The sequence below is a fragment of the Phasianus colchicus genome, chromosome 2, assembly GCF_987193195.1.
Source record: "Phasianus colchicus chromosome 2, bPhaCol1.hap1.1, whole genome shotgun sequence".
NCBI classification, from domain to species: Eukaryota; Metazoa; Chordata; class Aves; order Galliformes; family Phasianidae; genus Phasianus; species Phasianus colchicus.
In genome coordinates this window covers 72,360,483-72,377,227 of record NC_143437.1, presented here as the reverse complement: position 1 = coordinate 72,377,227, position 16,745 = coordinate 72,360,483, and the positions used below count along the sequence as shown (strand labels likewise).

At 38.2% G+C, this 16,745-nt stretch overlaps 1 protein-coding gene across 2 annotated transcripts in view; it reads right to left on the bottom strand.

The window, feature by feature from the left end:
- Window positions 1–7,171: 7,171 nt before the first annotated feature.
- GPR63 (G protein-coupled receptor 63) overlaps window positions 7,172–16,745 on the bottom strand; it is a 28,196-nt gene continuing 18,622 nt past the window's right edge. Inside the window, exons 1-2 of one of the 2 annotated variants that reach the window (XM_090135984.1) lie at window positions 15,199–15,898; window positions 7,172–12,616 (exon numbers count right to left, since the gene is read on the bottom strand). In XM_090135984.1, coding sequence (XP_089992110.1) covers window positions 11,213–12,472 — 1,260 coding nt within the window. In that variant the 5' untranslated portion in view covers window positions 12,473–12,616; window positions 15,199–15,898 and the 3' untranslated portion in view covers window positions 7,172–11,212. Of the gene's footprint in view, window positions 12,617–15,198; window positions 15,899–16,745 lie in introns of those variants that run through there. The other variant, XM_031610995.2, reaches the window with a different exon arrangement.

Genomic DNA, 16,745 nt, shown 5'->3' with positions numbered 1-16,745 from the left:
CAGGGATCTTTTAGTCAGAGGGTAGTAAGGCACTGGAATAGGCTGCCCAGAGAAGCTGTGGATGCCCCTAACCCATGGCCAGGTTGGACGGAACCCTGGGAAAGGTATCCCTGACTTTCGCAGGGGGGGTTGGAATTGGATGGACCTTTATGGTCCCTTCTAACCCAAGCCATTCTATGATTCTAGGATCTCCAAGGAGGGAGACACTACAGCTTCTCAAGGCAATGTCTCAGTTTGGCCACTTGCACAATGAAGTGCTTTCCAATGTTCAGACAGAACTTCCTCTTCTAATTTGTGCCCACTGCCTCTTGTCCTGGCACTTGGCACCATTGAAAAGAGCCTGCTTCTGTCCTCTTTCCATCTTCCCTTAAAGTATTTCTGCACACAGATTGTCCCCTCTGAGCCTTCTTTTCTCCAGTCCCAGCTTTCTCAGTCTTTCCTTACAGGAAAGGTGTTCCAGTTCCTTCATTCAGCCCTGCTATAACTACACCTTTGGCCTACTTAGCAGTGTAGATGCAGTCTTGAAACCTGCAGTCCCCTCACCATGACCAGAACTAGCTGACCTAAGGTGTCTGAGGTGTGCAGTTTTAAGCTCTGATGCAAGGCTCTGTGAGACTAAGGACATGGGGTCTTCCAGGTTCCTTGATACCAAGATAAAAGACTTCACGCCTCTGAAGCCCAAGTTTAACTTGCACTTTGAATGCTTGTCTTGATCTTTGCAACAGAGTCCCTAAAAGCATTAAGAGCTGGAAATGTAAGATTTTAAGCTTTCTGACACCTCTTTTCACAGTGAGACATCTCCACACTCCAGACTGATTTTCTGGAGGTTGTCTGAGGTCTCTGGAACAGAGACAACAGAATTTTGTTGAAAAAATACCAAAACTGAAGGCAGCTTTTCTGATGGAATCAGTTCTGATGGATCAGTTCTGAAGGAACTGATTCTTTGCCTGCTGAGAGAATTTCTGAAAGCACCAACTTGTCTTTTGAATCAAAACATTCTCAAAATGCTGGCATTTCCCACAGTAACTGTAATGTAATTGACCTATGGCGACATCATAAAATCTTAATTGGTCCAAGACTGAAAGTAATGTTTTCTGTAACCAATTAACTAGACCTCATGCAACTTATTCCAAACCCCTGCTTAAAATGAGCTTGCAACGTAAAATGACCATGTAGTTTAAGAACAGAATCTAATTGTAAACAGCACATTAATTTTTAAAAGCCATCCCATTACTTGATAGATGTAACGTAAGCAGATACACAACAGCCAGCTGTGAACTTCAAACAGAGCTAGAAAGATTCCATAAAGCCCTGGACAGGAGAAATGGTGAGAAGGAGAGAAAGGGAATCAGATTCCAAGGCATTTTTCCACTAATGTGAGGATATGGCCGCTCATGGGCATGCCTGTAAACAGACATCATCTGGCTCCTGGTGAACTTCAGCATCTCCAGAGACAGGGAAACATCTGACTAGGGATCTTGTTTATTTACTTACTTTAACTACAGTAGCAATTAGGCATCTGGTTTTTTTTTTTTTCTTTTTTTTTCTTTGTTTTGTTTTTGTTTATATCTATTTCTTTGTGTCTCATTTCTTACTTTATAGAAATGTGAATAATAGTGCATCTTTCCTGTACAGTGTTAGAAGATGTATATTTGGGACAAACAATAAACAGGGCTAAAAAGAAACTGTGACAGGAATGATCAGAATTCAAAATGCTTAGGAGTGGCAGTGGTCATGGATTTCTGTGCTAAAATCTATATATCTGGGAGTTTGACATTCATGTTATTTAATATTTACTATTAAACTCAAATATTTAGATTACTACTGTTTTCCAGGTTCTACTTACCCCTACATACAACATGTAGGTTGTAATATAGCAAGTATTTTGTTACTTAATTTACAAACACTATTGAACAAATACTCAAATTCATCTCATTTAAAAGTTATTCTAGAAAACCGAATCTCTTGAACACAAAACAAATGAAAACTAAGGAACTTACTAAAGCAAAAGATTTTTGAAAGTAATTGTCTAATTTATTATTCTTTATCCTCCATCATTTGTGCCTTGTATTTAACGAAATTAGTGGATAAATTAAGCAATGAGAGTGACATCCCTACCCTCAAAATGTGAACATCTTTTTTTTTTTTTTCTTCAGGAATCTGTAAATTTCTATTTGTACTCTTACACAAAGCTGCATAGAATAAATACTGAAAGACAGTATTATCTTTTGTGACGTAAGAAAGCTTTTCTCTATTTCATTTCACTCTACCCTCACAATTAGAATAAGTACTGTTCCTTGAATATGACTAATATATCCTCCATCCAATCACTTTTCTTGGAAGAACTGAGTATGATGAATATTTTGGACTTTCCTCTTTTGAATAGTCAGGCTGTCATGCATTTACATTTGAGGAGAGGTTGAATCTTGCTTTACATCTCAGTAAATGGTGATATGACTTATGATGTCTTTAGCTCCTGTGGAAGTTCTTCCACTAATCAAACAGCAGCTTTCAAGGAAACTCCTGGAAATGTGGCCACTCTATCTGGGCTATTGTTTCAACATATTTTCATTGCGTTTTACTTTATTTCTGTATGTACTGTAGCTTCAGTCCCTCAAGAGACACTCAACAAAATCTGTTGCTTAGTAATAGTAACCTTCAAGGAAATGAACTTGAACTTCAAAAGAACAAAACATCTTTCATTAGTCACAGGTTTTAAATTCCCATGAGAAAGTTGATTAGAAAAGCTAACCTTCCAGAATCAAGTACCACCAGTGTTGACCCAACACAAATTACAAAGGTTAGCAACTCTCTTGAAAGGGCCACTTCTTTGTATCCCTTAAATTATATTCAAGATTCTTCCTAGCAATTGCCAAGCTCACCTTAACAATGGCACTAATCAAGTGAAGTTTTAGGCAAGTGAAATCAGCTTCTGACACCGAATGAAGTCAGAAAGAATTACTGTGGTCATATAGCCTGGCATCCTGCACAAGGTACGTGAATGAATTATCGTGCTAATACAAGAATCTCAAAAAAATACCAAATATAAAATGCTTTTTTATTTTTTTTCTTCTCCCTTAGAGACCCACTATAGTTTTAAAATAAATAAATACAACCTGTTATGTGTCTCATGAAACCATTTCACATTAGAGAATCACTGAATAAAAACGGAAACAAACTATGCAGTTAGGATGGTCTTCAAGGCTTCTGACTTGTGCAGATTAGTAGGCTGCGGAGTGACACTCCTACATGAAGTCCCTCTGCTCCTTCAATTTCTTTTTTATATATTATTTATAAATGTTGCATCAAACCCTCTATCTAATTTAATAAAATTGACAGAAGAACAGCTCAGTCTATGGAATTATGCCTTCAGTATTTCTAATTTGAAATAAGAGCATGAGAATAGCCAAAACTTGAAAAAAAATATGCCGGAAGTCTGAATAACTTTAGAATCTAATTTATAAAGACTCACCTACACTGAAACATGAAGACCTGAAGACAAAATAGTTGAAGGTACAAAGGCAATGCATTCTAGGTGAATAAAGTTAAATCCCTATGTAGATGCTCTCACCAAGAAGTTGTCTAACTCCTTCAGAAAACTGGACCAAACTAAGGCCAATTTCCTCCTGCAGGAAAAAATCCAAACCACAGAAGAATTGCTGATGTCTCATGCCCCTAGTCTACAAAGGAGCACTGCAGAAAGTTAGTCTTAAGTTCTAAAAAGCACAATTTTCACTACAGTGCAGTTATCACCTGAAACAGAATATGTTAGAATATATAGAGCATATTGTATATATCAATTTAAAAAGAACAAAAGGTAGATTCAGACTCAGGAAATCTAAATTTAAGATTTAAAGCTGCGTTCATCTGCATTTTGTCCTGAAGCTCATGGGTGCATAAGCTTCCCACATTTACATTCCTTAAATGCTTTTGGGCAAGACTAATCTGACCAACTGCAAACATATACCTCTAAGTGAACAGGTCTCCTTCAGAGTCAGTGGAGAAACTCCAGCTTTTCCAGGCTAGGTTTCTCTTACCCTAAGGTAAACTTTCAAAGTAGCTTCTAGAAATCACAGCTAAAAGCATCCACTCATCTTCACTAACTGCAAGGGAGCCTCAAGTGATTACAGGAGTCTCTGCTACAGATAGATAAAGTAAGACAGATCAATCCCATCATATCCACGTACTTCTGCACATGAGCAGAAGTAGTGAACAGTGCAGTGTCTGTCCCTGGAGCACCAGGATTGACAAAGAGGACTTTATATTATCTACATCACAGGCAAAACTCCATCCACAGGCATTTTCAGAGCTCATTCTACAGCCGAGACAGCAAAAAATTAAAAAAAAAAAAAAAGTCAGTGGATTCTTACTTAACATGGAACAAGAACAGAAAGGTCATTCTCACTCCTTCCTATAAGAGTTGTTCTACTACAAATAGAAAAACTAAATTTGCACGGCGAAAGGCAGGGAGGCACTGTCACTATCTCCCAAGCCCTCTAGGACATACTGCAGTTTACAGGCTGTAGGAAGGGAGGGACATCTAGTCCAAGGAAACAAATTCTAAATGACTGCTCTCAGCACTGAAGTATCAGACAAGAGAGGACAGAAGTCAGGCTACTTTCTTCCCTTGACAGAAATGATTTTTTCACAGAGACAGCACTGATACCACAAAGAACAGCAGGATTTAAATGGTTCCAGTACTGAAATCTTCCTGTACAGCAACAGTGGCTCTCCTGCCATTCCAGCTATTTATGCACTACTGTCAGACATCAATATCTCCCCCATGTCTTTGACACAGGGTCTAGTTCCCTTAAGTCTAAGGAATGCACTAACGTATATCAAAGCAGTGATTACAGCCCCTTTGGAGATCAGATTAATTCACTCCTGGAGAAACTATTGCCATTTATTTTACTAGAACTTTTCTCTCAACAGAAGGGAGAGTTAATGGAATTCCTACTCGTGAACTGGTTTAACTTTATTTCAGGTCAAACACAGAGGTTTGAATTGCAGTCATCTATTTAAGGCAGAGCACCAATTAAACAAGGAGTATGTCTCACTATTGCTATGTTCTGCTCCCACACACCAGCAAAGCTGGTTATCTACACAGGACAATAAAACAGGAACAAGTTCTACTTTGATATTTATGAATACTATGCCACTTACCTGCAGCACTGTTAGTGGTTTTATATCAAGCTGCACTCACTGCTGCACAATAAAGCAAAATAACACGACACGTTCTATTCTTAAAGTATCCCTAACTGCCCCTTTAAAAACAAAAATCAGTCCTGTAAGGGACACCTGAGAATTATCACCTATTAAAGTCACATTTTCCTCCATCACGCAGTGCAGTCACTGACACGGCTCTTCTCTCCTTCTGTCAGAGCAGAGCTCTGACTGTCTTCATTGATCCCATTTTTTTCAAGAGCAAGCAGTAGGAACTTCGGTTCTGTCAAATACTCACTGGCAGACTCTGTACCTGATGTATTCAAAAAGACAGAGGGATAAATTCAGTGATGTAGACTGTTGTAGCTCTGTTGTAATATATGTGCTCCTGTAACAGCTCCTCCCTGACAGCTCTAATCTTATTACCAAAGTTTGGTGAAATGTTCTAAGCCTATGATGGATGCTTCCAACCATACTCAAGCTGGGGTTACTGCAGAAGAAGGGGGAAGGAGTGTTAAAATTGGGCATGTAGCCTGATGAGCAAGGCCATTCCCTAGCACATGAGCATCCAAGCACTTGGCTTGCCTGAGCCTCATTGAGTGAACAGGAATTGTCTTGGGCCACATATACATGAGTTGCTCCAAAAGTAATGTCTCATATTTATTTCCATGGAAACTAAAAGAGATACAAAGAGCACAATAACACTAGTCTAATAAAGCAAAGCCTCAGCTACAAAACACTATTTTTCTATATTGCCACCACAATGAACTATGCATTTTTGTCAGCGATGACAAAGAGCCTGCATGCCGTGCTCACAAAAATCTGTACCAGTGGAGGTGCCCCACTGTCACAACTGTTGGAATGCACCATCTACCACCTCACTGTGCTCACATCCCCTGTTTGGTCTCCATAAACATTCAGCAAGCAACAATGAATGCCAAAAGGTACACTGCTGGGAAGGTTCAACCTCTATTGCCATACCACAAACATCTGCATCTGACATTGTGGACCAACAAAATAAAACAGGAGGCATTACTTTTGGAACAGCCCTTGTAAAATATACAATATTGTAATATATATGTAACAAAACATTTAAATTTTTAATATTTTTCTTAAAACGTTTAAAAAAATAGAGAGGAACAAAAAGGGATGCGTCACCTTGTTTTGAAACTGACACATCAGGCTGGTTGGATTGCAGTAGCTGCGATTCTTACTGAGCTCTCAAGGTGTTCACCAGAGATTTCTGATGAAATTTTACTCATCCTATTCTTCATCCTTGACAACTGCTCACAAATGTACATATGTCACAAAGTGATGGTATCAATAAGGTTTGACTATGAAGGATATTTCTCTCTGTTAAGAGAGATCTTACGAAAGTTTGGTAAACAGACATGATTGGATTTTTGAGTTGAATACCTGATTGCAATTCTACACATTCCACTTGAAAAATCTGCAGGTAATGCATTTATATCAACTGGAAGGGGTATCTGAAATTCCTTTACCAAAACAGAAAGCATGGCTGTGCATTCTTTGCCGTTCAGAGCGCCGTGTTTAGCCAATGTATCAAAGTGCATAGAATTATTTGCCACCATTTGAGTCAGCGCTGCCTTCCCCCTGCCCTGGTTTCATTCAGCACAGTGTTAATAGTGCACTGACTGTTTGAGAGTTGTTGAGCAATGGGTGTGTGTCCAGGGCCACTCAACTGGGAAGAACTGCCACAATGATGGTGTGGGGAGGCTGCATTGCCACCCATGTCAAGCTGCAGCTTGGACATGCTTCCCTTAGCATCTGGAATATCCACCTCCCTAGCAGGGGTTCTTTAGGGATATGCCTTGATACCATCATGACATATCATTAGTCTTGTAGAATTTCTTCTAAATTGTTTGTGAGCAGAAAATTTTCCCCAAAACAGACAAGATGCTGAGCATTTTTCATTCTACTAAAAATGAGAAATAATCCATCACTTACAAACATGCAGCATTTGAATCATAAAGGTCACTGTCTTGTATTGAAATGAATCATGCCATGCAGTATCACTGTTTGTTTCATTTATTGCAAAATAAGATAATTTTTATTACTTCATCCAAGCTATACGGTAGCACACCCAGTTCAGTCAGTATCTTTTGGAAGGTTATTTTCTTCTTACATCTTCAGCTTCTCTTTTGCTCTACAGTACTTCAATTATTTTGAATGTATTGACATCTCCACTCTCTTATAAGAGAACGTCCTGTAACTTTTATACACACACACACACAAAAACCATTTTGTTTTAAAATGAAATTCAGAAAAGCAAGCTTATAATGTGATTTAACTTACAACAAATTAAGGAGTTTGAATCTAGAAAGCTGCGCATTAAACAAAAGGCAACTTTTGCTTAGCCTGTAAATGCACAAATTCACAGTAATTGTATAGACTTCTGCCACATTTTGTTTTTTTTTTTTTTGAGTGTTCATATTTGTTTTTTTCCTTTTTATTTTTATTTTTTCCTCTCAGGTATGTTCACAGGTGTAGTATGTACAGAAAAGACAACACCATTCCATTTAACAGGTTCATTACAAACAGTAATTTAAGGTTTCTTCGTATCAGAAAATGACTACTCAAAAAAAGATCAAACCAGTTCATAATGGCAAAGTAGTGGCTCCTAGAAAACTGGACCTAAGAAATTCTTCACCATTCCAACCGCAACAAACTTGTGCTCTTAATGTTTATTTTTCACTTAAAAATAATTCAAAATCTCTTTCAAAGAGGGGACTGAGAATGGTTTGAAAATTAAAAGTCTCAATTGGTTAGAGAAAGACCACTGAAATCTTGCAGATGTTTATGCATATGCCCAAATTTAAAAGATAAAAGCATTTGGCATACAAAATAAGAAAATAACAGAAAGCAGTAAGAGGCAAAACAATTTTCTTCTCTATATACATATTCTTACATGAGTAACAAATGTCAAAAATACACAACTGAGTACAAAAGAATCATTTTAGCAACAGATTTCAACAAATGAGTCTCATGTAAGCAGCATGCTTTGGCAGAATTAATTAAACTGAAACATAACTGAAAATACATTCATTTCAATCCTCCATACCAAATATTTGTGAAAATGTAACATAAGAATAGAGTTCAGTAATAAGTATCACTTTTGGAGAAGAAGGCTGTAATTTCCCAGTAGAATCAAGAAGTTTCAATTTCAGTTTTTAAAATCCCTTCTTGATCAAGTCCACCAAAATGCCTCAACAGACCTGATCATGCAAGCACATGTGTTTTAACATTACAGACACCAGCAAAATTGGACTTGGCGAGATCACAGGCAATAAGACTGAGCAGTTTAAGTGGTGTTTAACTCGATCCTAGGACTTTAGCTGTAAATGTCAAGGCACTGCTCTAAAGACCATTAGACACAATAGGCCAAATGACTCTGTAAACATAATTACCCTGGGGATACTTCTCTATCACGCTGTTTCTTTTCTTGAACATCCTTCTGTTTATTGGATGCTCTGATCATCTCTTAAGTCTATTAAGTGTGGATACTGCATCACCACTTCAGTCATATTTGAATTTGGGCTACACTATCAGGGTTTCTTTTCTTCAAGTATCAGCAGACCCAGCTCTGAGCAGAAACCCTGGTACAGCAGGAATAAACAAACAGTAGGTCATTCAAACAAATTAACATCCTTTGACGTTTGAAATTTCTAATCCACAGCAAGCACTTAGTAGAGATTATGAAATCTCACCACAGTGTTTTCCTCTTTTCCTTCCAGAAAGTACTTTCACTAACTTTCCTGTATTACTCAATCCTGTTTCATTCTTGAACTACTATATTTTACAACATTCATTCAAGCTCCACATTACAAGCTCTGGAAGACAGCAAAAAATATTTATCCCTGCCATCTTAGCTAGTGTATACTCTCACTGTGTTACACTAGCTCTAAGCACAATTTTGCTGCTTACAGAGATAGCAGGGATGGCAGCTCTGAAACAGAAAATCTATACAACCCAGGTCATAAACTTTTGCTATCAATGTAAATGTAATTGAGAAATAAAAGCTATAATGCAAACATAATAAAACATTCTTCTACAGTTTTACAGTGGAAATCCTTTACTATCATTTTGAGTGGAGAAATCTGTATCATTAGTTAGTTGACAAAAAATACAAAGCAGACATCAATAACATCATCGCCACCTGGATTCCTTTACAATCCACAACCTCCACTTGTGGTGCATTGACTGGATTTTTTTGAATGAAAAAAAAAACCACTAGAATTCAGAATGATTCCTTTTATTCTCCTAAAATGTAAAAACTGCCATCAGTTTTGCCAATAATTATCAATGAGGGGAATGGAGATCATTGTTAAATTAGTTCTTGACTGAAGAAAAGCAAAACCTGTGCTATAAATGTTTAGCTGGCCTCTGGAAGCAAGCAGTCCCTGGATATCCACACTGTACAAGGCATTTTGTTCATGCAATTCAAGTTCAATACTTATTCAACAACAGATAAAACTGCTATTTGCTCCTCAAATCTTCAAGCATCCACTCCTAGACTCAGAGCAACTGGCAAATCTCTCTTCAAAGCCCAAATCTAAGTCTTGATTTTACTTGCCTCTCATTAAATATTTATTTAGCTGATTAAAAAAAAAAAAGCGTGAGCCTAGACTGCTATCATCAAGGAAAACATTCATCTTCCTACTTTCCAGGCAGGTACCAAGGTTGCCTGACATCAATCAGAATCATGGTTTGGCATTTCAGGGAGAGAACCCGATGCCTAACGCATGAGAACATTACAGTAAACTCTTGAGGCAGCAGGCATTATGGAGGGAAAAGGGAAAAGAAAAAAAAAACGTCAAGTATCCTCAATGGGAAAATGGGAATTTAACTCAAAATTTGCTGGCCAACATTATTATTAGGTTTCAGTTCAATAGTTAAACTGAAAAACAAGCAATGAGGACTTTCTTCCCTTCTATATAGACTAGGTCCTAGCCTCAGGTATGGTTTCTGCTATCCCTAACTCTATCTGCATAACCTGACTGCACAACTTCAGCTGCACGGAGCATTCCTAGCCCTATATGAGTTTCATACAGAATCAGTGCTATTTCAACAGTGTGAACTGTAAGCACTAAGTCAATTCTTGATAGCTCTTCAGGAGGATCATTAGGTTTGAGTAGCTTCTAACAACACAAAATAACTACTGCTACCTCTTTCCCCCCAGACAATTTTCAAGTGAACTCCTTTTTTTCAAAATCTCATGTTAGCCTAGACATCAGGATATGATATTTCCACTCCTTTCTCTCCCTCTCTCTCCTGTTATTTCCTCCCAGCTCCCCCAAGAACTGCTCAGTTGTTACTTCTGAACAATTGTTAGAAAAAAAAGCAGATCTATGACTGTAATTGTAGCTACAACATAAATTGCTCTCCTAGAGCTTACATGGATTTTCACTGAAATTCACCAATATAACAAATAATAACAATAACGCCCCTTCAGTACAGAACAAAATATTCCAATGAAAAAAATCTATAGCGTTTTTTTTTTTAAAGTGCACAAAAATATTAATGGAAATATTAAAAAAAAAAACAAACTTGTCTTATAACATCACAATCAAAACTTCTGAAATATTGTTAAAATTAAATAGAAGTTATCTAATGAGACTTTTTGGCTCCGATATATTGGCAGACAGCAGCAACATTTTTTCAGAAAAATTACACCAACTAAATATACTGTATCTTAGCAGCATAAAAAATCCCTACAATTAGATGCAACTGCAGGCCTAGTAAGCATAGGCCTGCCAAAATGTTACAAATGCAATTTTTGTTTAAAAGAATGGATTTCCACAGAATCCCAGAGGTAACATTTGTTATTTTCTTTTCATTGTATTCTGGTAGTAAACCCAACTATAAGCAATTACCTTCCTTCCCTCTTTCCTCCCAAAATTGCACAAGTACTGGAAAATTTTATCAAGTTATAAGAAATGGCCACACTGAAGAAGCCATATAGAACAAAATAAAAAGCCCGGAAACGAATTCTCCCAAACAGTAACAATCATTGTCATACAACAGCAGTTTACACTACTGACCGATGTTCTCCACACACATAGATGGCACTGGGTCGAATGCGCCGCCTTGTATGGCCAGGTAGCTGTGGCAGAAACTTGAAGTATTTAGGCATCAAGTCTAAGCATGCATCATGAAACTTCTTAATCCTCCAGTAGTAAATCAGTGGGTTCAGTGCAGACTTGAGGTAGCAGAGCCAGAGGAGCCAAGTGCTTATCTCAAAAAAGTTGTGCTTGTAGTAGAAGTGGCTGTTGAATGTGGCAATAAGGCTGTAAGTGGTGAAGGGTGCCCAACACACTATGAAGACAAGGAACAAAATCAAGATGGTGGTGAAGGCACGAGTTTTAAAGCTCATATCAATGTTCATCTGAAAAGGTCTCTGTAAGCTCATGAGACCAAGTTTGCTGGCCTGGCTGAGGCATATGCTGTCAGGGTGGCTGTGGATACGAACTGCATTGTGGCGGACGGTGTTGAGTATGCCCATAAAAGAATACAGCATTACCAGGAATGGAATAAAAAAAGAAATTAGCAAGATAATTATCACATATGCTTGGTAGCCTGGGCTTGTAGAGTAGCCAAAAACACACTGAGGTGCTCTCGAGGGTATCTGCAGATTAGGATTCCCTACTGATAATGGAAAAGCAACAACAAAGGATGCTGCCCAGGAAATCACAATGAGAATCTTTGCACGGTAAGGTGTCAGTTTATCCTGTCTCTGAACTATAATAAGAAATCGGTCAATGCTAATGATAAGAAGAATTGCTACCCCCTCTATGACAAAAAGCCAAAAAAACATGGCAGAGACTCTGCAGAAGATATCCCCAAAAATCCAGTGAGTGGTAATGATTGTTATCAGAGCAAAAGGCATGTTCAGCACTGCCAGCAGCATGTCTGCAAAAGCCAGGCTTGCTAAGAGAATGTTAATTGCAGATCGCATAGCTGCCTTCTGGTAGACCATGAGGCATACAACAAAGTTTCCAAGGAAAGAAACCAACACAATAAATATCATAGCAGCAGAAAGTATGATCTGGAGTGGCAAACTCAAGCTCCTGAAAACTTCTTGTGATGGCAGAACAGCTGTAGTGTGTACCAGAAAAGTACTTCTCTCAGTGGTGAGCACAGCACCTGAACTATATCTCAGTGGCTGTGTCGTGCCACTACGAAGTAAGACCTGGGGAGTGGTAAAATTCGTGTAGGAATTTTCATAAACAATAAAAGTAGCATTTGAGGTCCCAGAATTGGTTGGTGTCAACATTGCTGAGAAAACCATTGCTTCAGGAAGAATGAAAGCAGAACCAAAAGTCTTCAAGGCATTTCAGCTTGTTCAGGCAGTATCTTATTCCACGTCATTTACCAAATCTGAATTAAACATCCAAAAGCATCAAAGCTCTTAAATCCATGTCTGTACTTCCATCTGAAAAAGAAGAATTAAAAAAAACACAAAACAAATAAGATTCTCTAAAATCAATGGGAACCAAATGAGTACTTGCTTTCCTTAATGACAAAAGTAATCCTAACACATCTTTACTCTTTAGATTGACACCTTTTACTTAAGCACACATGAGAGGAGTCTAGTAATATTTGGTCCTTATTATTTAAAGATCCTGCTCCTGAAGTCTTGCTAATATTGTAAAATGCTCTCATTCACCAGGCTTTTCTCTATGATAACCAGAACTGGAAAATTTTTGTGTTCAAAATCAAACTTTACTGACAAAGAGTGATTAATTCAAATCAATACAGAATTATAGAGTTATTTAGATTTCAAAGTCCTTCAAAGATCACTAAGTCCAACCTATCAAGCTGACCTACCAAGTCCTATTGCTAAACCATGTCTCTTAATGTCACAAATCTCCTTAGTACCTCCATTTTCTGGGCAGCCTGTTCCAATGCTTGACTGCCCTCTCCATGAAGAAATTCTTCCTAATGTGCAGTGTAAACATCCCGTGGGACAACACGAGACCATTCCCTCATGTCCTATCATTCGTCACCAAAGAAAAAGAGATCAACAGCCTCCTTTCTGTGACCTCCTTCCAGGAGTTGTGGAGAGCAGTGAGGTCTTCCCACATCTCCTTAATGTCCAGATTAAACAACTCCAGTTCCCTCACTGGCTCCTCATAACTCTTGTTTTCTAGTTCATTTACCAGCTTTGTTGCTCTTCTCTACTAATGCTCTAGCAATTCAGCATAGTTCTTGTAGTGAGGGGCCCTACACTGAACACAGTACATGAGTTATAGTTTCACCAGTGCCAGGTATAAGGGGACAATCACTTCCCTGATTCTACTGATCATGCTATTTCTGATGCAAGCCAGGATTCCATTGGCCCTCATTGCAACATGGGCACATGCTCAGCTGGCTGTCAGCCAGCACCCTCAGGTCTTCTGCTATCAGGCAGCTTTCCAGTCACTCTCCCCCAGAACTGCATCTTTCCATTGGGTTCTTATGACCCAAGTGCAGAACCCACCACTTGGTCTTATTGTATGTCATGCAAACTGACTCAGCCCATCGATCTAGCCTATCCAAAGCCCTCTGCTTGAAAGTAAGAAGGTTTAACAGATGAACAGTGCCACAAGTTCACCTGTGAACTTACTAAGGATGTGCTCAATCCTCTCATCAAGATTGTTGAAAAAAATATTAAACAAAACTAGCCACATTAGTGAGCCCTGGGGATCACCACTGGTGACTGGCCACCAACTGAACTCCATTCACTGTGACTGAATCCGGCCATCCAGCTAGTCCTTCACCCTGCAAACCAGGCACTTGTCCAAAATAAGAACAGCCAGTTTCTCCATGAGAATGCTGTGGCAAATGGTACCAAGTGCTTTACTAAAATTTCAGGTAAACAACATCTACAGCTTTTCCATCATCTACTAAGTGGGTCATCTTGTCATCGAAAGAGATCAGGGTAGCCAAGCAGGGCTGCTCTTCATAGCTCGTGCTGGCTGCTTATGATCACTCATTTATCCTGTATGATGACATTTAAGATGACATGCTCCATAATGTTCCTGGGAACTGAGGTCAGACTACCAAGCCTGAAATTACCTAATACTTAAGTAATCTCATAACTTCATGATTTTGCTTTGAAATCATCTACAGATGGAAGCATTAGTAATATTTCCAAACAACTTACATAATACCACTATCACCTATCTGCCTGTTCGCTAGGCACTGAAAAATGAACCCATCTGAGCTTCCCTACATATTACAGAATCCCTTTTTTCAAGTCAGTCAACAGCATCAAATGCCTCAGGAAGAAAGGGGTAAAACATCCTAACCCACTGTTCATTATCAAGTAACTCATCCACAGGATTAAAGTATTTCTCAATTTGTTTCACTTAGTGACTGACTCACATCAATGTATAGGAAACTAATTCTTCTCTAGTTGCTACAACCCTCCTTCCCTGCAGCAAACTTTGTTATGTTTAACTGTACATCCTCTTTTTTCCCTGTAAATTTAACCCTCAGACATTATGCTGATCTCCCTCCCTCACTGTTATGCTGATACAGTGCAACAGTTCCTTTTAGAATTTACAGATACTGTCCTAGGTATTTATCAAATATTCACTGTTTTTACAGACAAATGAAATGCAAAAGAGCCGAGAGCTCCCCAGGAGTTCTTTACAGAACTACTCTCTATCTTGGATTCCTATTATCTTGGACTCACAGAGTACTCTGGCATCTAAACAAGCTGGAAAACAGAAGTATTCTATGTCTTAAAAAAAAAAAAAACACTACAGCCAAAAAGACAAAGTGGGATTTCTCTCATTCAGTCTGGACAATAGCAGCAGTCACTTTCAGGCTGCTTCTGTGATGGAGGGCAATCAATGTCCTCCATCTCTGAACACTGTGATAAATTTGTGTTACTAATTTGAGATGCCTGTACTTGGTGACACAAATCCTACTCACAGTATCCATTCATGTTCTGTTTGGAACCAACACGGGGCGCAAGTGAAAGGAGAAAGGAACTATCCATGTACAATATATATTTAGATACACTACCTGCTACAATACACATTCATGGACCACTTATCTTCAGTTCAATTCTGCTCTGATCTCCATTCAAAAGTGACTGAAAAAAGGTACCACAGGATCATTACAGAATTGTTAGTGGCATAGGAAAAGTGCCTCATAAGAAGTAGAAGAAGTCAAAGGAAACAATTATCCTACAATAGTGAAAATATTAGCCACAGGATTCTGTGGATGCCATAGAACTTCTGTGTGTTCAGAAGGCAATTTAAGAGATAATTCACATGATCTTAGTATAGATGCTTATATCTGGAAGAGGTGAATCACCCTGCTTCCCTCACCTGACTGCAAAGGCTGTGTGACCACTTCAGGCAAATTAGTTATGTTCTTTCTTGGGTATCACACTTCATAAAAGTCATTAGCATTCGGACAGCAAGTTCAAAAGGATCTCTTCTGCAGCAGTCACATGCATATTTTGTATTCACAGGGCTTCTGCCATGGGCATTCACACAATTATTAAACATGCACCTCATATTTTTCCTTTCTCATGTATCTTCCTACCCCTTCAACATATTAAAAATTACATAAGGACAAAAATATCAAATGAAAGAAAGGGACCACTTCATACGCATTTCATTCCAATCCTCACCTGCTTTTTGAAAAAGACAGATCCTGTAATTTCAAAGCCACTGATGAATGGTAACTGCACAGCTTGTGAAAGATCATCATGCTTTGGTAATTTAAATAGGTATGCTTTTTGATGATGAAAGTACTCAATCAAGAGGCAGATATCTTTTTGTCACAGCATTCTCACTTTTGGACCATGTACACTCACCAATTCTTTTCAGATTCAAAAAAGCTTCACACAATCACTTTTTTCCATTTCTGTGCTGAAAATTACTGGGTATGCACATTTCCTCTAAAGCAAGGTTCTCACTCATATGCAACTTTCTTTTTATAGAACATAACAGACAGAATTATTTCAATGAAGTACACATACTTAAAGCTAAATACCACACAAATTCCATTCATCAAATATAATTATTGCTAGAACTACGGTGTCTGTTTTTAACAGTTTTAGAAGCTAAAAGGTAAATACATTTCTGTTCAAAATCTGGGTAGCATGCTCAACCAGAAATAAAAGATTGTATCTTACATGCAAAGACATCAAACAAAACCAGTAACTCCAACATGGCCAAAACAGCAAACTTTCTACTTGTACAAACATTATCACAATAACAGTTATGTTTGATAGAGATCAGAACATGCTATGGTGTGCTGCCAGAATGTTCAATGATTTATTAAATTTATCTGCTAAAAGTAAGCACATTTCCAGTATTGCCCAGATCCAAGATTTGATCCAGCATACAGAAGTCATCTTCAGAAACTTAAAGCTCACAGTGCCTGGTAGAGTACGCTATTTCTTGTTAATGTGGTATGTAATCACAAAAGGAAACCCACTGCATCTTTTTACAGCTACTAATTTTGAAGTTAAAATTTTGAAGTTAAACATGGCAAGAACAAATCATTAAGACAATCATAAAAAAGTAAAATATTAGGAGACAATTAATCAAATCAAG